General features: G+C 37.3%; 2 protein-coding genes across 9 annotated transcripts in view; one reads left to right on the plus strand and one right to left on the minus strand.

Moving 5' to 3' along the window:
• Positions 1-25482, minus strand: part of SGK3 (serum/glucocorticoid regulated kinase family member 3) — a 138953-nt gene that overhangs the window by 82804 nt on the left and 30667 nt on the right. For 6 of the 8 annotated variants that reach the window (XM_074319001.1, XM_074319002.1, XM_074319012.1 and 3 more), the window contains one exon: positions 23742-25180. The gene's annotated coding sequence lies outside the window, so the exon portion shown is untranslated. Of the gene's footprint in view, positions 1-20177; positions 20335-23741; positions 25181-25482 lie in introns of those variants that run through there. The other 2 variants (XM_074319004.1, XM_019726410.2) reach the window with 2 other exon arrangements.
• LOC109444073 (uncharacterized) overlaps positions 1-25482 on the plus strand; it is a 47842-nt gene that overhangs the window by 21167 nt on the left and 1193 nt on the right. Inside the window, exons 2-3 of the mRNA XM_074319131.1 lie at positions 20166-20694; positions 24777-24819. Coding sequence (XP_074175232.1) covers positions 20166-20694; positions 24777-24819 — 572 coding nt within the window. The remainder of the gene's footprint in view (positions 1-20165; positions 20695-24776; positions 24820-25482) is intronic.

The raw sequence follows: 25482 nt of genomic DNA on the forward strand, positions 1-25482 counted from the left end.
GTAAAGCCACGGAGGAGCAGGAAATGGGCAGAGTGGAAGAAGGTGAAACCTAAGGGCCTGCAAAAGGGGCACCAGGTAAGAGCGAGCTGACCAAACCTGCAGATTTGGCAAAAAGCTCAGGATTTGGTGCAACAGGCAAAATATGAAAGGCTTGTTATCTGGAAAAACTGAATGATCCTGGAGAAAACAGCTGATGATGAAATCTGTGATGATCCCCTTCAAAAGAGCTAGCTCACCTTTAACAAGTGCCACCCAGATACACAAAACGTTTATTCAGTTTTTATGTATTCTTTTAGTGTATTGCTCTTCAATAATCACCAAGCACTGAAGAAAAACTCTAACATAAAGGACCAAAGTAAAAAAAAAAAAGGAAAAAAAAGACTGAAACAAACTAGAATATGTAAAAACAGGAAATAGAATACCAGGAATAGACAAAAGCTTTTTATCTATAAAAAGAAAGTACCTTCAAAGAGACAGAAAACATTATACGTGGAAAACAAGAACAAAATATTTTAAAAAGTAAGATAATAAAAAAGCACAATCAGAGAATAAGAAAGAGCTATTGGAAAGTAATAATGACAGCTAAAACAAAAAATTCAATAGAAAGGTTGGAAGATAAAGTTGAGAGATTCTTGTAGAAAGTACAACAAAAATACCAAAAGATGGACAACAGGAAGAACCAGTAAGAAAATTAGAGGACTCATCCAAAAGATCAAACACACAACTTATCACATATCTAGAAAGAGAAAATAGTGAGGATGAAATTATCAGAGAATTTTTCTGAGACATGAATAATATAAATTTCAGATTGAAAGGGTGCACGGTGTACCTAGCACAGTGGTTGAAGAGACATCACAAGGCAGATCAATATAATACTTCAAAATAGAATGTATATAAAGGAGAATTTAAGAGTTTCCAGAGAGAAAGAAAGAGGTGACATACTGAAGTTCAGGAATAAGAATGACAGGGCTTCTTAACTGCAACAGTGGAAACCAGAAGACAATGGAGCAATGCCTTTAAAAGAAGGAAAACCATTTTCAACTGAGATTTCTATAACCAGCCAAAATATCACTCAAATGTGAAGATAGAATACAGGCATTTTTAAACAATATAAGGTTTTAAAAGTACCTTTCATGTACTCTTTCTCAAGAAGCTATTGGACTATGTGCTCTACCAAAATAACAGAATAGGAAAAAAAAAAAAAAAGATATATATATATATATATATATATATATATATATATATATATATATATATCAGCAAGGGATCCAACCCAAGGAAGATGCACAAAAAATTCCCAGAATGACAACTGTGCAGCAGTAGTCCAGACTGGAACTGGAGAACGGAGGATTCCTAGAGGAAGTTTTCCAGAGGGGGGAATGTAGCTGGGAGATTCCAATCCTCGATTGAACTATATGGGAAATTTATGGCAAGGCTGTTATAGGGTTTAAGAAGAATTAGAGACAAGTTCAAAGGAAATCAACATTTTTGATGAACAAAGCACCCTAGATACTAGATTAAATGGAGAGGGTGGAAATATTTCGAACCTGAGTGAGAAGTCTCTGTCTTAAAGTAGCATATAATCTAATTGGGTAGCAAGCTAATCTATAAGTATGATACGAACCAGTGTTTTTCAAACTTTTTTGACCAAGACCTACAGTAAGAAATACTTCTTACATGATGAGTCAACACACTCATATATGTTTATAACTGCAACAAAAGTACATGGAACAAATATTACCTCTTTTTATATATAACGCATTTTAATACTTTCTATTCGGGTCTATTTTATTCCAGTTTTTAAATCACAACCCACTAAACTGACTTCACAAGTCACTAATGGGTTGCAATCCACATTTTAAAAAACACTACAAAAGACTATGGCACATCTTATTAAAAAGAAAAAAAAAACACTCTTGGAGTTGAGAACCAGAGGGGCAGGAAGGATAGCAAGAAAATTAGAGACTTAATAAAAGTATCTGACCTGAGCTTTCATGAAAGCATCATCGTGTGACAGGCAGTGAAAGAGAAGAATGGTATTCCAGTTAAGGGAAGGTAAGTGAAGGCCCAAAAGCAGGAAAAGAGAGGGTATGTTAAAGGTATGGCAGACCAAAGGGTAAGTCCGGATAAAGAAGAGGAGTAGAAAATACAGATAGAGAGATAGATTGGAGACACTAACCACAAAAGTCTTGACAACTGTGCTAAGGGGTCTGATGTTATTCTAACAGCAATGGAGAGCCAAGGAGTGGATCGAAGGAAATATGCTCTAAGAAGTGGAGGAGGGTATTGCGGGACAGTGAGAGCAAACTGCAGTGACGTCTATACCCCCTCAATATGACTTACTAATTTTATATGCATGAAATTTACATAAGTTAAAAACAACATAACATTTGACTAGAAGCTGTATGTCAGTGAAACAACAGAAACGTATTTTATTCATTCTGATTTTTTTCCTCCTAAAACTTTTAAGAAAGAAAGGAATACATTGATTTGAACAATTTAGACCTTGAGGGAAAGAGCGAGCAGGTCCCGGATAAGACAAAGAGATATCCTTTCTTTTCTTTTATGATCTACTACAGTAATGCAGATAGAGGGCCAGCCTTAAGAAACTTCTCTTACTTTCTTGAGTGTACCAGGCTCTCTGCCCATTGGGCTTTTGCACTTGCTGTTCCTGTAATACACATCAACTGCCATCAAGCTGGACGTCACCAAGCCTGAGAAGTCTTCCCTGATCTCATAGCTGGATTAGGTGCCCCTGCTGTGGGCTCCTGCCTTACCACTTTTTACCCTGGATTATAATTATTGATTTGTCTTCACAATTAGGCCAGGATGTCCATGAATGCTGAGGTTATGTTGATTTTGATTCCCACCAAAGCATCATCCATCAGTACAGTGTCTAACCCACAGTGGGCACTCAAAAAATATTTTGACGAATACAAAGTTTTTGTTTAGTATACCAAAATATAACTTGAAAGTCTATACTCTGTGGCTAAAGCCTAAACTTGAAAAGTCAAAATCTGCTCCAGGTAAGAACAACCAATCCATACCCGCTGCCTACTCTGCCTATTAAGTAAACTGAAAGAACCGTGCGGACGGCTTCGTTAAATACGCAATCGGGCTGAAGAGTCTGGACTTGAACTAATAAAGAGCTATTGTAGGTTAAGAAAGGTAGGCATGCAATTAAAATAGAACTTTAAGAAGATTAGTCTCTTCTGGTATGCAGGATAAAATGGAGGGGATTTTTTTCCACCATTATTTTTAGCCTTTTTTTAAGGTGTGAGCAGATGACTAACGTGGGCACTCAACCACAAAAGCCCAGTTTGCACAGATGGAGTTTAGTATTTATTAACGTAAACGTGTTTTGAGGTTCTGCTATGTTCTATGAGCTGTGTTATATTACAATCAAATAACTTCATATACTGCAACCTAACGTGTAATGAAATGGATAAAAACTGTTGAGAACTGAGCCCCAGAGATGTCAGCATTCTGGTACAGTAAGGGGAGTCTATGGTGCTTAAGTATAAATGGGACACAGTCCACATAAAGTGACTGAACTTAACATATTTTCATAGGACCAAATCGCAGTTTTTCTTATTCTTTTCTTACTTTATTAGTGCTCCCATATTGACAAATAATTTCAATGACAACTATGACTCCCAACTCTGGAAATAAGTAGAAGCCCAATTGAAGGTATCCTACGGCACCCACGACTTCTTCATGGGCTGTATTGTAATTCCAGTACAACAGTGTATTAGAAGAGAAGTATCCAGAGGTTACAGTGGAAGCACAGGGGACAGGCAAGTGGTTCAGTTTTGGGAGGCAGTGTGGGAAGGAAAATGAAGGTTAGGGAAGGTGTCCTCAAGAAGGTGGCTGTTGAGCTGAGCGCTGGCAATTGGACAATAGAGGGACAACATTCCAAGCACACAGGGGTGAAATAGCATAATGTCTTTGGAAGTCATTACTATTGTTGGAGCTGAGAGCATGAGCCTAGAAATGGCAGAGGACAAGTAGCAGTCAGAGGATCACAGAGCCTGATAAGCCATGCTAAGGATCTCGGACTTGACATTGCAAGAATGAAGAATGTATTTATATGTAGGAATGACAATGGTCGGATCTTTGCTTTAGATCACTTTGACAACAACGTGGAAAATGAATGGAGAAAGGGAGAGATCAAGATGGGGGTAGAAAAATCTCTTAGGAGGGGCCACTGAAAAAGGTAGAAGATGATGAGAGCCTCAAGAGGCTACAGTAGACACAGAACAGATGGGACAGACTTGAGAAATATTTAGGAGATAACACCGTGTTTCCCCGAAAATAAGACCTAGCTGGACCATCAGCTCTAATGTATCTTCTGGAGCAAAAATTAATGTAAGTCTTATTTTACTATAATATAAGGCCAGGTCTAATATAATATAATATAATATAATATAATATAATTAATATAATATAATATAATATGATACCGGGTCTCATATTAATTTTTGCTCCAAAAGACGCATTAGAGCTGATTGTCTGGCTAGGTCTCATTTTCAGAGAAACACGGTATCAGGACTTTGTAAATGATAGGACGCAGACAGGAAGGGAGACAAAGCCTGAATGCCTCTCAGGTTTCTGGGTGGATGGTGACACTGTAAATTGAATAGGGACAATAAAAGGAAGATGCAATTGATGAAAAGTGGGGGTGAGGTACCAGGAAAAGGGTAAAGAAAATACATTTTGTTTTATACATGCTGATTTTGGACAACCTGTAGGGTAATTGGACATATTAATCTAAAGGGCAAAGGATAAAGGTCAGGATAGGAACGATGGATTTGGGAGTCAAGATGCATGTAAACCAGGAAAAGTAACTTTACTCACCCACAGAGAGCGAGTATAACCCCCAAAATGCAATGGGCTGGAGTCAGACACCTGGGAACACAATCTGAGGGAGGAATGGCGTTATCGCCTTAGTGCTTAGGTCAAGGGTCATCTCTAAAGAATCCTTTCTTTGCTATTCTCCAGATCTCCTCCCTTACAGCTTCTTAGGACTCAATGCAGGAAAAGTTGTGGTATATGTCTTTCTTTGAAGTACTTAACAAAAGAGAAACAAAGTTAAGGCCCTAACATTTTATTCATTAAGACTATTATTAATTACTGACATTTATTGAGCACCTACTATATCCCAAGCACTGTGTTAAGTGTTTTACAAGTATTATTTATTTTAAACTTAGTAACAACCCTATGAGTTATGTCCTATGACTATGCCTATTCTACAGGCGAGGAAACTGGAAGTGATGGATGAACCACTATTTGAATTATGGTCTGGCTAAGTCCAGACCCAGAATCTTAACCACTGTTGGTATAATCTCTCACAGGAGCTGAAAAGAGATAATGAGTCACCAGAGGCAACCTGTTACTTCAACACGTACCAATGCCTGTCAATAACATTCATTCCATTTGTGACCATTTTATATCAATTTTAAAGAAGTAGTATTCTGGTTTTTACATATGATTACACTAAAGTTTGAATAAAGGTTCTATTAAATACTATAGTTCCAAGACTCATTCTGCTCTAATTATAAGAGAGAAATATTATAATTAAAACCTGAGTGGTAAAAGAAAAAAAAAAGGTAAAAAAGACAAAAAACAAACAAACAAAACAAAAAGAAACCTCAGTGGTAAACTTTGATAATAGACATTAAAGTAAAAGAAAACTGCTTTTAAAGCTCAGAATGTTATAGCAGAATACCTCAGATGAAATGAGAAAGTGCTCCTTGCTTTTCACCTGTAAAAATAAGTCTAAAAGTCAATACTACCTACTAGGTCAGCATTAGATCTAGTGGGTCCTAGAAATGGTTAAGAACAAATGCTAATCAGGGTAGTATAGAATTACCCAATAAACATATAATCTTCAACACAATCACTTACCCAGAAACCTTCTCCACTTGACCCAACCTTTATATTTTAATGATTAGGAAGTGCATGAGAAGAGACCTCATTAAACTTATATACCATCCTTTTCATTAAGGATTTGGAAAATCTGTCATTTTAAGAGAGCTCCTTCTACTTCTGTACATACTTACACAATAAACCATAATGACTCATAACCACCCTCCATTACCTAAGTTACTATTTCGCAACTTGTTTTCCACGTTTCACTCCTTTTAAAACTGGACTTAAGGCAATGTACATAGAATTATGATAAATGAACTTCAATAGTAAAAGATTAAAATTTAAAAAAAAAGAAAAACCCACCATACATTTGGATGGCTTGCCTCCTGATTTTTTCATGAAATCTCAAACAGATATTTAAAGTGTATTCTTTTAATAGAGGTGGAAAAAATTGTTTTGGTTCTCATAATTTTAACAATTTTTAAACAAGATATACTACTGTGATATTGTGATTTATATTAATAAATATATATACATATATGGATATATATATATATATATATATATATATATATATATATATATATATATTTGGTCTTTGTCCATTTATGGCACAAAGCTCCTAAAATCCTTGGAATTTCCTAAGGGATAAGACTGATGAAGGTGAAATACGGTAGGTGTCTTCTGTTATTCATATAACAAGCCTCTTTCAATCACACCTGAGTTTATATTAATGAGTTTCTGGAAAGCCCCTAGGTAACTTAAGGATGGGTACAGGCTGCCAGGGAACTGATCTGATTAGATTCGAGGGTTGGGATTTTCTCTTCTCTGGGGAAGAGAGGGGCTGGAGGTTGAATCAATCACCAATGGCCAATGATTTAATCAACCATGCCTATGTAATGAAGCCTCCATGAAATCCCAAAAAGATGCAGTTGGAAGAGCTTCTGAGTTGGTGCACATGGAGGTGTGGGGAGATTGGTGCTCTGAGAGCACATGGAAACTCCCAAGTTATATCCTTTTATAATAAACCAGTAATCTAGTAAGTAAACAATTTTCCCAAGTTCGGTGAGCTTCTCTAGCAAATTAATTGGAGTGGTGGGAAACTGATTTATCGCCTGCTGGTCCGAACAGGTAACAACCTTGACTGCTGGTTTGTGGCTGAAGGTGGGGGAGGGCAGGTATATAGAACTAAGCCCTTAACCTGTGGAATCTCCAGGTAGACAGTGTCAGAATTGAGTTAAATTGTAGGACACCCAGCTGACTGTCTCAGAATAGGCTGGTGTGGGGAAAAACTACCACAGATTTGATGACAAGAATACAGAAATGTTCCGAGTGTCACGTGGAGTATAAAAGGAAAAAAACAGAGAATGTTTTTCCTTTACCACAACATGAATAGGATTCTACACAGCCTTATTTGAAGCCAGGCATTGGCATCCTTTCAAAACAAAGATGATCCACCACACTGATGCATTCTCTAACAGTCACACCATACATCAACATTTCAAAATGGTAGAAATACTCCTAAATTTTACATTATCATTAAATTTTTTACCAGAAATCACACAGATCCAGAAACCAAATAGAACAAAACGCAGCGATAATTTCTCCGACAGCTTTGCAGGATCCAAGCCACACTTCCAACCTGCTTTACACTGATTCCTGCAGTAAATTCCACCTGCACATTTTAGAACTTTTGCAAATTAAGTTAGAAGTTCTTCTTCACCTCAACTCATCTCTGCTGAATGGCTTGCGTGGAACTCTAAATTTAAGTACAACTGTGTTACTGTTCTCTGATTAGTGTAGAATAATTCTTGGATTCATGGCAATGCCAGGCTAAATGACACTGCAAAGAAACCCTTTGTTTTCAAATAAATCAGTGGTTGGCTTTAGATAATGCAATAAAGAATCTTATTCATGTAGGGTGCCCTAGTTAAAAGTGTAAAAGTTGAGAACAACAACACAAGCTTCCACATCTATAAAGAGAATAATCTTTATTTAAAACTTTTTTCCCCCTAAATGAATGCGATAGAACTGCAGAATTTCAGAAGCGAAAGGAACTTTGAGTAATTTAGTTAAATAAAATCAAGTCACTTGCTTAGGATCACTTAACAAGTTAGTGGGAGACCACTTAACCTGGGTCTGCTGAGTTCCCTCGCCAAGGCTATTAAATATTATAGAATATTATGGACAGGTTAATATCAGCCAACATTTCTCATTGCCTACTTTGTGCCCTTCACTGTGCCAAGCATTTTCAGATCTATCATCTCTTCCCTAAGTCAGCTCATAAGATTTAAAAAGACTTAATAAAACAATCACATTCACTCCTTTGGACACTCAGGGTTGCCAACAGAAAATATTGCCATGTGATCCAAATGGTAAGAGGTAATTCAATTATTGCAGTAACCACACTACTTAAGAGGATGTGTTCCAACAACACACTCCACTCTCAGCAATTTGCCTCCCAGAAGGAGATATAGCTTTAGAAGGCTTAGGAATGCATGTGTGGGTATGAGCCTCTTTGCCAAGACCTATAAAGACTTCTGCAGCTGCCTCCTCCTTCTTCATCCACTTCTATACTTTTTCCACTATCGCATTCTTTTTGATCTTTCTGCAGCTGCTGTTTGTTCTTCAATCTATGCTTTCTTCTGAACTGGGGTCCCCTGTAATAATCTAGAAATCTGGATAATCTAGAAATGAGCTAGAATTTCTCCTCTACATCCTGACTCATAGCCTTTATCTACCTAGGCCAAATGGCCTTCCAAAATGGTCATTGTTACATGACAGGACTCATTTAATGAGAGCTCACTTTAACTACAAATAGTTTAAAATAAAAAGAAAACACTGAAACGTGGGTATTTTACTTTTTATGTTTTCAAAATAATAATTTATTTTTAAAATGCCAAATAATTTCTATATGTAATGCAAGGCAAAGTCAAATTACAGTCTTCATAAACCCAAGGCGCTAAAATGTCTTAAGTATTTTTAGTTGAGGAAAATAATTTTACTGGTATTCATACTGTTGGGGAGGAAGAAATTTTCCTCTACCCTTCTAGGTTCTTCTGGTTGGTCTAAGAACTAAATTGACATGGGACAGATTAACAAGAAAAAAATAGCCAAATTAATTATGTACGTACTTACAATGGTTCCATAAGAATAGGGGGGTTCCATAAGAATATGGAGCCCAAGGTGGGCATTTGAGGCTTATATGCCATCTGGAGCTAAGGAGAAGGGGGTATTGGTTTGGAACTTCAAAGGGGAAAAAGGTAATTCACATCGAGATGAAAAGCAAATGTTTGGTAAACAAATATCATTTAGCTGGGCCATCTTGAACAATGGGACAGAGAGCACAGAGCACAGTCTGATCTCTAAGCTAATTAAGACAGATAGATCAATAGACTAGCATTGAGAGTACTTTACATTTATGGTCAACCGATTTTTGACATGGATGCCGAGATAATTCAATGGGGAAAGAATAGTCTTTTCAACAAACGATACTGGGACAATTGTATATCCACATGCAAAAGAATAAAGTTGGAGCCCTCCCTCATACCATAAACAAAAATTAACTCAAAATAGATTATAGATCTAAAAGTAAAAGCTAAAACTATAACCTGAGAAGAAAACACAGTAGTAAATCTCTGCAACCTTGAATTAGGCAATTATTTCTTAGATGATATGACACCAAAAGCACAAGTGACAAAAGGAAAAAGAGGCAAATTGGACTTCATCAAAATTAAAATCTTCTGTGTTTCAATGGAAACCATAAAGAAAATTTAAAAAGAAAACCCACAGAACGGAAGAAATGTTTGTAAATCACATATGTGATAAATAGTGAGCATCCAGATTATATAAAGAATGCTTACAACTCAACAAAAAAGACAAATAACTCCATTTAACCATGGGCGAAGAATCTGAGAAGACATATCTCCAAAGAAAATATACAAATAGTTAATAAGCACAGGAAAGATGCCCAACATCAGCAGTCATTAGGGAAATGCAAATCAAAACCTCAGTGAGAAACCACTTCACACCCACTAAAATGACTAAAATCAAAAAGACAGACAAGTGTTGGTGAGGATGTGGACAAATCTGAACTCTCATACATTATTGGCTGGATTGTAAACTAGTGCAGACACTGGAACACAGTTTGGCAATGCCTTAAAAAGTTCAAAAGAATTACCATGTGACCCAAAAGAATTACCATCTGCTCCTACATGTACACAAATGAAAAAATATGCGTATGTCCACACAAAAAACTTACACAGAAGTATTCACAGCAGCATTACTCATAATTGCCAAAAAATGGAAACAACCCAAATGTCCATTAACAGATGAATGAATAAGCAAAATATGGAACACCGGTACAAATGAATATTTTTCAGCAGTAAAAAGAAATGAAGTACTACGTGCTACAGCATGGATGAAACTTCAAAACATTATGCTAAATGAAATAAGCCAGTCACAAAAGGCATGATTCCATTTTTAATGAAATGTCCAAAATAAGCAAATCTAGAGATAGAGAAATGTAGATTCCTAATTGCCAGGGGCTGGGGGGAGGGAGTGAGGGAGGGAATGTATGTAGGAATTACTACTAATGGGTCCAGGGTTCCTTTTGGGAATGAGGAAAACGGTCTGGAATTAGATAGTGATGGTGGCTGCACAACTCTGTGACTAAACCACTGAAATGTACACTTTAAAAGGGTGAATTTAGTGGCATGTGAATTGTCTTAATAAAGCTGTTTTTGTTTGTTTGGAGTGTTAAGTGTAAGATACTCCAGTGTATGCTGCGGGTTTCTTCTGTCTTCTCTACTCACTGTGACTCTTTTTAGTTTTCTAATCACTTGGATTTCCTCAGTATCTTTTTCACCATCTTTTCCCAGAACATAAATGCATTTTATTAGATAATAGAAACATAGGAATTCCGACCTAAAATGTTCTTTCATTCTTACTTGGTTAGCAGGAGCTCATCCCAGTATTTGCACCTGCTGGTTGCTCTATTTCCAGGGATTAATGTAAATGCTGCTGCTTTTCATTGTTAAGGGATTTTAGAATCTGACAACAGCATTTGTCAGAGTTGACAAAGTTCACTGGCCACTGGTTGCTAACAGGAGTGTGTGACAGCTCTGTAGATAACAGCATAAGACATTTAAATTCTGTCAGTTCAAAATTGAACATATTCAGCAATTTAGGATTTTTAAGCCCTTTTCTATTAGGTGAGATATATATGATATTTAAAACATGTGCAGTCAGCTTTTTTCCTGAAGTCTGGCAGCAGTTTCTAGACTACAACATTAATACAATCTCAGAATAATAAAGTAAAAATGAAAAGCCAGTTTTCATACTCATTGACCCACTTCAGCAAATGGTAATGTGAGTTATCTGTAAATCAATTCTGCCTATTCTTTCTGATGAGGGCCTTTGAGAGGCGTTAGCCTTTACCCCCTTTTCAAAGGCTCAGGGACCTCCTGGTAAAGCCAGGTAGACCTGTTCAAATCAGTTTTGCCCTGTGTTACACACGCATGGCTACCTTCAAAACCTCACTAAGCCCCAATTTCCTCATCTGTAAAATGAAACTACACACTTAGCCCTGTAGCTATTATGAGTATTTAATGAAATAATGTCTCTAAAGCACCCAGCACATGGTACGTATTCAATATAAATTCCTTTCTCTTTGCTCTCCTTGGGGTAAAATACTGGTCCAAATGACAAAAACCACAAAAATCCTGGTGGAAAACTATTTAGCTTAGTGTGTACTGAAAAGAGCAGAATTATCTAAATATTAAAAGTAAACCAACCTTTATTTTCTAAAAGCACCAACTCCACATGATATTAAGTAGGTCAATTATAACCCTGTTGACAAGATAACAGACACCATGCGAGGGAAAATCAAGTAACTTTGGACCAATTAGGTTGGTATTGTCTAACAGTTTTATTAGGAAACAACTGAGTATCCAGTTGGCAAAGTACTGCAGGTAATTTCAGCTGAATGGTTCTTCAACTCAGCCAACAATAACTTAAGGTTTGGCCCTATTTGCAGTATCAGAATTTCCTAAGGGAAGTCTTCATAATGAATCTTAGTCCCAGCACTTGAGGATATGAAAGCCAGGTCAAGATGCCTGAGAAATACTACTAGTCCTCTGAGGCTAGAATACATACATTCTTTAAAAAATAATATGAAACAACAACTTTGCTAAAGACATAGAGAAAAGGGACAACACGAATACACAGATTTTTTTTTTTAAGTCAAGGAACCCACACACGATTTTTAAAACTGCTTTTACAATGGGTTACATATTCACATAGTTCAAAAACCAAGAAATTATAAAAGAGATATGGTGAAAAGTCCGCTTCTCACCCCTGTTCCTATCCACCCAGTTCTCATAACCCAATCACAAATAGATGTACACTTAATTTCTTATGTTTCCTTCTAGAGGCTCTTTCTGCTTAGAGATACAAAGCAAAAATATATTTTTATTTCTTCCTTGTTTTTCTACACAGAGGTGGCATTTTATACATATTGTTCTACAACTCAAAGGCAAACTTCTAATCCTGAAATGTCCAACAAAAGCAACAAATTCAGGGGAATGAAGAAGTACAAATTGGTAGCTACAAAATAGTCATGGAAATATAAAGTACAGTATGGGGAATATTGTAAAAACTATGTATGGTGTCAGATGGGTACCAGACTTATCGGGGAGGATCATTTCGCAAGTTATATAAATGTCTAACCACTACACTGCACAACTGAAACTAATATAAACTAATAGTCAATGTCAACTAAAAAAAATATTCACAGGGATATAAAGTACAGCATAGGGAATACAGTCAATAATATTGTAATAACTAGTACAGTGTCAGATGGGTGATAGGCTTATTGGGGTTATCACTTTGTGAGGTATATAAATGTCTAATCACTATGTTTTGTACACCTGAAACTAATAAAAAAAAAATTCAGTGTTACAGGGACCTTTGTTCATACTTGAGTGGATTTTTAAAAAGGAGGAATAGAAATAAATGACGTTAATGTTGATGGGAATCAGAAATAAAGCAAATCTAAAGGATGACACAATATTCAAGGGGAAAAGGGTACAGTCTTATAAATCTCGTAAAAATTCTTCTCTGCTAAATCATTGATATGTCTTATTTTTCATTAATAAAAAAATCATTTCCTTACAGACAAAAACAATTCAACAAAATATTCATGAGAAGAGAGAGTTGGGGTAAAGGGAGAACAATTAGAAAAAAGAGAAAGGGACTTGTGTTGGAACGGACTAAAATGTGAAATGTGTACAACTATGTACACTTAGCACCACAAAACTAAGAACGATTTTTTAAAACCATAGCAAAGTCTTAACTTCTGAATGTTTATTAACAATGGCCCCAGTTCAAATAAGCAAATAATATAGAATTTTCATGGTTAAGCCGCCATGAATTGTAGCACCGTGCTGTTGTTTGGAGGATGAATAAACATGTGGTTTCAAAACCGTTTTCAACAACATTTATGAAAAAATAGGTCTTTAATTTCATGCAGCTTAAGCAGCTATTGTCTTGGTGCGGAGCTCACATCTGGCCGAAGCACCTTTACAGGTGAGCGGAAGTTGGTATGAAGTCAGTTATCTGGGCCTGATCCATCCTTCACCCCAACCTCCTGAGAGAGTCTACAGGGCAACCAAACATTTCCTTCGACTAGTACTGCTTCCTCTCTACCTCCCAAGAATGGAAGGCTGACCCCAGCTTCTCAATACATGTCTCTGCTGATGAAAATCTGGAAAGGAAGCATTTGGAATCCTGGTACACCACTTCTCAAAGATGGCTAATCTTTAGTTTAAGAGAGCCTTTTTAGTCTTCAACTCCAAAACAAAGAGGTTGTTTTTAAACCAGATATTTAGAACTTTGGGTGTATTTTCTGAAGGGAACAGTGGTCTTATCTAAGAGTTAACTTTAAGACCAACACATTCTCTAGTCAATCCATAATATGGCTAACATCTTCAACAGGGGGGAAAAGAATCACAAAACAATGCTATTGCAATGACATGAACAAAAACTTATAGTTTTAAATTTTATTGTACATGCCAACGCTTAAGAAAACAAAACATCGTATTTAGAGAAGAGGAGGTGGGTGGAGACTGTGGAAATTTTGAAAGGAATTACTGGGTATTCTCAAGGGCTTTGAAGGTTGAAACCGCTAGTTCTTTATAATATCTACCTTTCCTTCCAAACTAAACGCTTTCCTTTTCTTTATTAAAGGCTTGTTCTTAACTGTACCACCATGATTAGTATCTTTTTTGCTTAAGATCAAAATGGAGAAAGGACAGAGGGAAATTTTCTTAAAGCAAAAGCTGGAAGAAGAGGAAAACAGAACAAGGTTAAACGTGGTACTAAACTCTCAGAAAAGGGGTAAGGCCGCAAAAGGTTACAGGAGGAAAATGTCGGTGATAGCTTGTGCACATGCGCAGTGGGAGAAGAAAAGGGGGGTGGAGAGATGTTACCCCAGACAGAGGGTGGCTGGAAAAACTGGTGGTGTTAGTGACTAGGCAGTTGTATGCATGAAATTATACTAAGTCAATGGTTACTAACTCTGAGACAGCCTATAATAGGATCACCAGAAATGTCAAGGTCACCTATTCCTACCATTGGTGGGAGCTTTGTTAAACCAATTCTTTCAAAACAACGCACTTATCATTGGGAAACTATTTCAAAACATGTAAACTTCAGCTGTTTTCATTTTTAACTAAATTCAACAGTGGTTCCTTGGCTCAAGTCCATTATTTCTGCATTTCCTTTAGTGACCACAGTCAATTTCATGTGACTATTCTGTTATTTCTTTTCTTAAATATCTTATATTTTAGATGTACTTAAAATACAAATGTTGACTGACCGCCATTGGAAGGATACATGCTTTATGCTGATTTGGATAGATCTATCGGTCCATCCACACACCCTCACCTCATCCCTTTTATGAGCAGTAGTATAAATTTTCCAAGAGCATTATCCAGGTTTGGGGTATGGCAGGTGGCCAGGAAACATAGAAAAATAACTGGTTTAAAAGTGCATGGAATCAATGACGTTTGTTGTTGGCTACATAAGCATGATTCTCCAACAAACAAAGCAAGCTTTTATATGAGAAATTATTTTAAATGGCATTGAAAATATGGATATGCAGACACAAAAGTTTAGAAAGATATACTCTAAAATAATAATAGTGATTATTAATGAGTAGTAGGTTTACTGGTGATTATTATTTTCTTTTACTTTTTCTTAAAAATGTATTACTTAAAAAGATGTATTACTTTGGTGATTTAAACATTTTTTAAAATACAAAAGAATGAACACATAATAGAAAATGGATAATTTATTAACTATAAGGTGGAGTACCATGCAACAGTCAAAACTAATGATGTAGATCTACAGATGTCCATGATAAAGTGTGAAATAAGAAACAAAATAAACTGTATAGAATGATCCCCATTTAAAAAAAAACTCCATGTACATTTATAGATACACAGATTTATGTCAGCATGAGGAAAAGTCCAGAAGGATATAAAAACTTAGCAGTGGCTATTTTCATGAGTGAGATTGGAATGGAGAGAACTTATTTTTTACTTCACATGCTTCTCAGTTGCTTAAATTTAAGGGCATACATATTCCTTTGTAATTAAAAATGATATTTAGAAAATATAAGAAACAAAACTAAAAATGGGAAAAAATACATACAGTGTTTTCTTCATCAACTAAGGATATGATTCCTATAGTCTTTTACCTGGTCATATATATAATATACATGTGCATTAGATTATATAGTCACACACACACACACACACACACACATTTGCTTGTGTGGATGCTGAGTTGGAAACCAGATCATTTTAAGTTAACTTTAATCTATTTTTATCTTAAAAACAGGGAGGTAAATAACCAGAATCAAGTTCCTTCTCACTCTGAACTGAAGCAATTAGTCATGTCCTATTGAAGCCCCACTGTACTTGAGGACGTTTCATCCAGCAGTCCGTAGACTGGCTAGTCCATCAGTGAGTCCAATTTTGTATATGAACATACTACATACAAAGTCCCTTTTACCTAGAGAAAAAAAGATGTTTGGTATTGACTAGTATAGCAAATACATCAAGAATCCGAATGGAAGCAATTAACTTGAGTCATATTCATAACAGTATGCTATGCAAACACAACGTCATTTAAAATCATGAAACAGTGAAAAGAATGACATTATTATCTCAATATATAGACACTCTCCAAAGAGAGCAAGCCTTTAAAAAAGTACAAAATCCAGGCCTTTACTCAACCAAAAACCTGTCAAATCATCCTTACTCTCAAGTTAAATGCCAGGAAACCAGCTCTCTATATTTTAATTATCTGCAAACATTTTCTGCATGTTATTTTGAGGCCTGAAAAAACCAGCTACCTATAATGACACTTTTGCACTTGGTGGCACGAAGGAACTCTGCCTGCCAATATCATATGCCAATAGTATGTTTCTAATTCTTCCCAGACTTTCTTTGATTTTCATATAAGTTTTCCCTGTATTATGGCCCCATTCAGAGAGGCAGAGCAGCACTCTGCATGAATCTTTCACCATGAGATCTAACATCTCTTACTTCACCCACACATCTTCTATCTCCCACCTTATGTATTATCAATTTCTCACACTACAATTGCTCTAAGATAACCACCCTTTTTTCACTCACTCACCACCCCCACCCAAGGCAGATTTGGGTTCTGAATAATAGAAGAAATGGTGGCTACAAGAAGATAAACTAAGGCAGGTTTTCAGGGACCTGTGGGAACTAGGAAAGGCCCTGAGAAATTGAACAAAGGCAAGGAGATGGTACACTGCCCTAATTCCCTTTAAAAACTTCCTGGCTCACCTTCAAACAGGCAAAAAAATGTTACTGGTTGATGTTTTGAGTCGGCCTTCAACATCTGATTTCCATGGTGTTTTCCTCCGCAGTGACAATTAACTCCAAGTTATTACTGAGTTAAAATTATTTTTAAATGAACTACAAGATGTGGAATCGGCACCTATTAGATTTACCACGTTTCTCCATGAAATAGAAAAAGAAAAGGTGAAATGAGAACAAAGATGGCACCATAAGGAATGGAACAGGTAAAGGAAAAGAGAGCCATTGAGGCCCTTAAAATAATGAGCGAGCTGTTTCTGTCAGGAATAACATGTTACATAATTTGAGTTTCATGAATCAGCAGTTTAGTCAGTAATTTACATGAATTTTAAAAAAGAGCCAGTGAGAGAGAGAGAAAACATGAGAATTGGAAAAGGTAAAGTAGTTTCTGAAACAAGACAGGTTTCAAAAGTATTTTATTCCACCCCCACACAGAAGAATGTTGACAGGCAGATGACTCAGTCTGGCTTCATTTAGGGTTTCTTACCACTTAATACTCCTCACGGGAAAAGCCATCCCATGTCATTTTTCTTCCCTTCTCAATTTCTCCCACCAGGTAATGGCCATATTTTCCTCTCTAATTGAAGGTTTTCCATCTGGAGGTCACATACTTTAGAATACAGAGAGTTTATCCTTGAAGGAAATAAATGGTTGAGGATTTTTTGTTTGTTTTTGTTTTTTGTTTTTGTTTTTTAAAAGACCCTTATACTTAAATAATTGCAACATTTCAAAAATCACAGTAGTGATGTTAGACGCATCAAAAAAAATTACAATACCTAGGATCATTGTGTTTAAATTTGATCATAATTCCAAGGAGCTTAATTGAGTTCACTGACATTGAAAATCTATAGGGATCTGTAGTCCTTAAAAATGACCTTAACTGAGCAGGGAGAGACAAGAAAGCTGTCAACACAAACACTTAACCAATGTGTCTAATCTAAATTCTCTCCAAATCATACAGAACAAGTAAAGTGTTTGAGATAGAGAAAAAAATAACCAACCTATTTCCTTTTTCAAAAACCAGAGATTATAAATCCTAACAAAGGAGTCCAAAGGGCATTCTCATCCCTTTTGGAGACAATATGTGTATCATATGCTGTTGGAAATAAGAGAGAGACATCGGATTAGGCCTGGAAGTCTTTTAGGTACAAATTGATGATGGTACCATGTTTCCCTGAAAAATAAGACCTCATAGGAAAATAAGCCCTAGCGTGATTTTTCAGGATGACATACGCTGAACATAAGCCCTGATGCATCTTTTGGAGCAAAAATTAATATAAGACCCGGTCTTATTTTGGGGGAAACATGGTATTTGAGAGGCACATGTTTTGAAAGAGCAAGAACTACGAAGTCATTTGGAGTCATTCATTCCACAAAGGTTTATTACAGACTGACACATGCCAGGTACTGTCCACATACCTGCTCTTTATTCAAGCTCTGCCTCTTACCATCTGTGCCATCCTGGCTAAAGCTTTTTACATTTCTATGCTTCAGTTTCCTCATTTATTAAAAACAGGAATAAAAAATGGCTACCAACCTCACAGAGTCTCTCTGAAGAGCAAATAAGTATGTCTGGAAGCACTTTGTAAACCATGAAAGTGTTGTCATTTGGCTGAATTGAAACCACTAACGTCTGTTGTGCCATAAACTATATCGGAGGAAAGGGAGCCCTCCTGCTTGCAGGAGACACTTCATAATCCTATTAAATAAGGCTTTAGAGTCTCATTTAATCATCTCCCTGGAAATTTGGATATACAACAGAGAGAAACAAAGTCAGTATGACGTGCAGATTTTGACATTAGATTCATAATCACCATAATGACAAGAACTATGTCTATTTTATTCACTAATCTGGTCATCAGGCCAAGGCACTCCTTTAAAAGAGGGCATTTTAATGCTGGAAAAATATTCTCTCTATATATCTGCAAATCACAAAATGGACACCTACAAGTATAAAAATGTTTTACTTTGTAGTACATTTCCACATTCAATCTGACCCTTAAATCTAAGCTACTGTACAGCAATAGTCAAACAGATTGGGAACAAAGCTACTTTTAAAAACAAAATTAGGCTCCAGGCAGTGGCAGTTGAAGAAAGGGGGAAGTTCTGGTCTCTCCAGTGTTAGCTAACATGGGCACGATGGCAAATAGGAAAGACCATCTGATAGAAGATGGTAGGGATGAGAGCTGCAGGGAAGAGGTCCAGAAGAGGGGTGACCCTAGACTCCCTTCCCCCAGGAAGAGGAGGGGTGGCAGCTTGTCTTACAGGAGGGGTCGCCAAAGGGTCCTGAAGGCACACTCAGTCCTAAAATATGCCTGAAACTTCCTCTCATGTTTCTAGCTCTTGCAATGACATTGGGGAACTGAAGTACACACAGCCTCTTCATTGCTGTAACCGCTATAATATCTTAAGTTAACAATTTGAGTTAATATTTATAAAACTCTTAGAAAGAGCCCAGCACGTAGTAAGAGCTAAGCGTTTGTTAAATAAATAAAGCACTTTCCAGACTGGCTGGTTGACACCTCAACCTAGTGACAGCGATCTAGATAATCAATACACACAACAGTCTAATATTTTCTACCTTGATAAAATTTTAGAAACTGTAGTGCTCTAAATTTATTTCTGCATTTTAAGTGTACCCTATATAGTCTTTTGTGCAAGACTGCAATTCTACTCTTGGTTCAGAAATCACTGTGCAAAAACTAAGTAATGAAAGAGTTTAAGTCTCAAGAGATGAATTCTTTCTTTTCTCTTTCCAAATAACCACCACGAAAAATGACAAAATCTAAAAATATCAAAGCACTTCTAGATAGCACATACCAATGCTAAAACTGTGGGAATCGACAGAGCCAAATTCACTTGAAAAGAGACGGAGAGGGTTCAAACCACAGAGAACGTAAAGGGCAGCAACATATTCAAAGTGTCATGACGACTACAGGTCCACTGACAACAGGTTGCTGATTCCCGTGCCCTCCACTCCCCAGGCCTCCTCTGTCCCCGACTCTCGCAGGTGACCCGCAACTACTTTCCACCACAGGTGGGGGTCTCCCACCCTCCGGGTTCTCGGCCGCCCCGCGCTCCGAAGCTGCGCACGAGTTAATTAACTGTGTCCATCCACCGATACCATTCGGGAGTTTAGGAATCAAATAGCAGAAACTGATTCACCTCGAGGAAACAAAGAGCACAGACTCTGAGTCGGGCTGAGGGTGGGGGGAGCTGCCAGGGGACCCGGGAAAGGCACGTTTGCTTGGAGGAGAGGCAGCAGTCGAGGCCCGGACACCCCTCGCCCCGCCCCGTCTCACCCACCCGGGGGGCTCCGACTGCGGCCCAGACGCGCGCGGACCCTAACGCCCGCCCACCCGCCTTGGGTCCCTCCAGCCCCGCACCTACCCCGCTCCACTGTGCTGCCTCCCCGCGCGGCGGGCGCGGAGCCGAGCGCACTCGCTCTTCCTCCTTCCCCGCAGGGCCGCCGGGCGCCGGCGTTTCCTCCCTGACGCGTCACGGCGGCCGGCGGCTCCTCCCGCAGTGCGCGCGGGGCGGCCGGGGAAAGCCGGGTGGGCGGCGGGCAGCGCGCCGGGAAGGCGCCCGCTTCGAGCCGAGGGGCGCCGGGCAGGAGCCGCAGGCTGCGCGGCCCCTGCGGAGACCCGCCGCGGAAACCAGCTCCGTAGGCGCTCTCTTTTCCGAGGACCCCCGCGAAAGCCCGGGCCCCCGGCCCACTTTGTGGGCAAAGTTCAGGGGACACCAGTGATCCCGTCTAGAGGCCCAGACTCTTGGATGTTTCCCGCCGCTCAGCTGATCGTGACCGCTGCCCTGGGTCCCAAGAGCGGCCTGGGCCAACGTTCCCGGGCCCGGCTGCTGAAGATGACACCGGTGTGTCCCGGGAGCAGGACCGCTGGACAGCCAGAGGGTCAGAGCCACTCCAGGAATGGCTTGGTGGGCCTGTGGCGTGGGGTAAACTGGAAAGTCAAAAACTATCCAAATAATTAGGCGATAACTATGCTTCATTTAGCATTACTTGAAGTTCTTTTTCATCAACAAAGTTTTGGCCTTTGTGTTTATAGACGGGGAGAGCGGTCACAAATTGGCAGGTCTTGTGTACAAAGAAATTTCCTTTCTACATGTCTTTGTTGATCTACTAACTACTGTTTTTTCATTCCCATTAATCTCCAAGTCAGCTGAGGGCACACTTTACAACTTACTACTCTTTCTTATTCTTCAAATATAGAAGTTGCATTTTAGGCCCTCTTATTTGCCTCTTTTTTCCGGATAAGATAAAGAGAGGTACAGAACGTGAATGGAGAACTAAGAATTACATAATTCAATGGGTGTGAAGTAAAGAGGTTAGCATTTTGAAGTACAGTGGGTTTGGGTTTTTTTTTGCCCCACAACACTAATTTAAGTTTTATCAGGTATCACTTGAAGATAGACTTCCCTATTTAGATTCCCATGTGCATATATCATGCTTCAGATTTTGAGAGAATCATCTATATACTTCATATCAGATAAGTCTTGACAATTTGCTACAAAGCTATGAACAAATAAACTTCCAAAGGTAGAGAAACTGCCATTTATGTGTGGCTTCCCTAAATTCAGGGAACATTTCCTTATATTTTAAAATGATGTTTAAAAATTTAGCTCCACAGGTAAAGGTTAGAATATTTTTAATGTCAGTCACCACCACATGGCCTTCTCCTTCTTTAAAAAAAAAAAAAAAGGATGTGAGTCCAACATTTTTATATTTTGAAATATCATAATCCTAACAGAACTTTATGATGTTCAGTGGCATACAGAAACGGATATAAAGTACAGTACATAGAAATCAACACATCGCCAATGGTCTTTTACACATTTTCACTGTGATCTACACACAAAGCAGTCCACACAATAAGGCACAGAGAAGCTTAAAGAATTCCTCCCTTATAATAAAATCAACAAATGATCGGTGTATCTCTCAAAGCCACATTCACAGTGCTAAAAAATTTCTCAGCCAAAAGGAAGTTTTGTGTCAGTAAACTCCAAGTGGAATGACACCATTCTTGTTTGACAGACAAATACCTGGCTCTGGCCACATTTCAACTTCCGTTTCTTCATCCTTTATTTCTTTTTGAAATACAAACATCTGGGAACAATTACATTTCCAGGATAAATTTGTCCTCCTGTTGTGAAGTGCACACACACACACACACACACACACACACAAAACCACCACTGCCACCTCCCACAAATACTTTAAGACAAGAAGGTGATGAGCTGATAAGAGGTTGAGTATTTTGCCTTTATAATCCAAGAGCTGCAATTTAATAGCTTGATTTCTCAGAATACTAGAGGAGGTAAATATATTAAAAAACTATTAAAGGGCATTTACACTTTAAATTCATTTTCAGGGCACACTTTAGGGCTGATCACTTTGATTAATCATAGTCAGCTACAGATATAGATCATATCTCTATTTTCCATTATGTTTCCAATTTCTTTTAAGTTTATACTGTAAAAGAAATGTTGTTGAATGTTCAGCTAAATGTCTAGTTGATGTCTATGCTTTCATAAGTTTTTACGTAAATAAAGTTTTAAAATAGAGCAAGTTTTTTGTTAGACTATGGGTTCCAATATTTTGTTTAGAAATACGATTCTGTTCATGCACATAGGGCGAATATTTTGTTCATCTGTTTTATCTATAATGTAGAGATTATAAGCACAAACTTTGGAATCGGACAGAGTCAGGTTTATGTTCTAGCTCTGCTACTTTCTACTTTGGGTAAATTATTTCACCTCTGAGCATTTATTTTATCAGTAATATGAGGATGATAATAGTACTTTTTTTTCTCAGCAAAACAGAATAATAGTGCTTATCTTGTGAAATTGCTATGAGGATCAAATGAACTCAGTAGGATACATGGAACATAATATCAATTAACTGCTATTGTCATCATCGTTATTATTAACTCTAACATAGATATACAAATGCCAATATTTTATATTTTATTTGTACTAGTATAAATAATGGTCAAATTTTAAAGTTTTGGTGGTTTTATAGACACCCTAAAAGTAACAGGAAAAAAATCATAAAAGAAATACTAAGATATAGTTATGTTCAGAATTTTAGAAAATTGGATTGGCAATAATGTAAATTGTTGACCCAAACATGAAAAAAATAAAACCCTACTTAACTAGGTACTGCAGTATTTTTTTTTTCTTTTTTTTTTTAGATAATATATTCCAATGAGATGAGTGCTTGGGTTTCATCCTCTTTTCAAAATGGAAAATCTTTTTCTCTAAAATGGTGCCTCATATGGAACCATCAGGGCTTTTTATATCATATTAAAGTCCTCTGTTATTTGTAGTTCTTTTGTTGTAACTTTGAAAGAGTTGAGAAGCATTACAATACAGAAAGTATCACTTCCTTTAGGGAGAAAAATGGATAAAATGGCAATCACAGGATCTGAATGATTTATTTGTAAGTCAGCTGTTAATGGAAGTAATGGCCAGTATCCATTAGAATATTTGTTTTATAGCAGCTAAACCACCAAGACTAGAGAGATAAGGATAATGCTACCAACTACATGATTACAAAAGCAACGATGTTTTTGATTCATATTATTTGCTCTGCTTTTACAGCACCTTTCCCTTCATTCTACTATAGACTCATCTACGTAAGTGGGTCAGACATTATGAGTTGTTGCTATAGTTTCCAGTTATGTTTATCCATTGATACAACAATCACAGCATCCCACAACTTCAAAAAAAAAAAAAAACATTTTTATTATAACGGTACTTTAAGGTATAGTGCTAGCCATGAATTGGCTTAGAAAATAATCAACGAGAAAAGCATGCTGTAAAAATAAGTACGAAGAAGAGAATTAAAGTGACCAACTAACTTACTGAATTTCCTAAACAAAACAATTTAATAAAACACAAAGCAACCCAAGGTATAGTTAGAAAAAGTCAGATACTCACGGGAACTGAAATTGAGATCGGTTTATACTGCCTTAGCACAGAGCAGAATTAACTTGTTTCCTTAGTCTAGAAAATGGTTCAGAGAGTGCTCATTTTATGTGCTGGGGATGGGAGTAGCCCAAAGTTCAACATCTTTCTTGAGTCAAGTTAGCAATGTTCAAATTCAAAACTGAAATGCCTGAAGTTCAAGTGTGTTTTGTAATAAAGGGAAAACTCAATTTTAAAGCAAAACTACATAAGGCTTTTCAGATCATAGGCCTTTCTCACTTTCTATATTAGACTCATGAGAAAAACCAAGGGGAAGTGTTAGGAGATCAGAATCCTTAAACAGCTAGCATCAGCTTTTCGATAAAAGGTTGCTAGAAATTCCTTTAAAGTTTGCTAAGACCATTAGTTGTATGAAGTAAAACTATTATCCTTCCCTAGTAAGGAAATCTCATGGTCTTCCAATCTAGTTATTAAGAGTATTAAGAACAAAATATAAATCGCCCCTTCTCTCTCTCTCTCTCTCTCTCTCTCTCTCTCTCTCTCTTACGTGCATAAGCTATGTCTGTTAATAGTTGACAAAGCTTATTTACATATGTCGTGTCAGCAGTGACTGTGTTCCTCAGAGAATCATATTAGGCCTCTGAGCTCAAACCTACAAGGTAGACTTTGAAGATAATAATTATTTTAGTTGCTTATCAGTACGGAATAATAGCTTTTCTTAAGCACTAGTCATTTGGTGACTCAGTTATTTACTGTCAATTATGTGCAATTAATGATTGAACCAATTTCAAATGCAAAGGCTTAGGTTCATTGCTGTTATTTCCTCAGCTAAATCTCTAAGGAATCTGTGTCTGGCTCAACCAGATGTGTCAAAGATTTAAACAGACTTTAAGGGATTATAACTCTTTATATACCGGAAGACCCTTAAATTCTCTAGGTTTTCTAGAATAAACAACCTCAGTTCTTTAAATTTTTCTCACACCTCTTTTTTTAATGTTTTATGACTCTCATACAAATTCTTTCCAAATTCTCCTCATTTTTCTTTAGATGAGATGCTCAGTATGAGATATGGAAGTCTAAAAAGGATCAGGTAAATCTTAGTATAGTGAGAGCATTCTCTCGCAGCTCTTCAATTTGCACTCCCATAACGCAATTTAGAATTATTCTTCCATTTAAAATTGCATGTCATTATTATTAGATATTAAAATCTGAACCCTAAACACTTGTTGGGCCTACTTATATTTCTTGAGTTACATGTAAGAGGTTTCTTTGATTATCCTATTGCCTCTGCACCTACTTTACCAAAACTGTATTTTTCCTGGGTGATTTTGAATTTCATCATATTTGTTAAGACAAAAGACATCCACAATGGAAGGTGCACATCCTAGGGGTGCTCAAGACAATCTGCTTCAGTTCAGGAAGAAAATATCCGACGTCCACTTGTTTTTTATCTGAAAAGAAAGAAATCAAGCTCTATTATTTAACATACATATTGAAGCTGGCATGCCCATGCAGTCCTTTGTCAGTCAGTCACCCACTTGCTAAGAAGGGTGGGCTTTCCACTGGAAGGGAAACTCTCCTGCATCCAAGGTCAGTTTTATGTGGTATAGGGGGTCACTGAGGTGGTTAGTTTTGTGAAAACAAATCCTTTCTATAGAATCTATGCAACACTCTACTGAAATGGGGAGCAATTGTGGAACTCTTTTTCTTCTATTAAAGTATTCAAGATCTTTAGGATTAAAAGCATTGCTCC

The sequence above is a fragment of the Rhinolophus sinicus genome, linkage group LG14, assembly GCF_036562045.2.
Source record: "Rhinolophus sinicus isolate RSC01 linkage group LG14, ASM3656204v1, whole genome shotgun sequence".
NCBI lineage: Eukaryota > Metazoa > Chordata > Mammalia > Chiroptera > Rhinolophidae > Rhinolophus > Rhinolophus sinicus.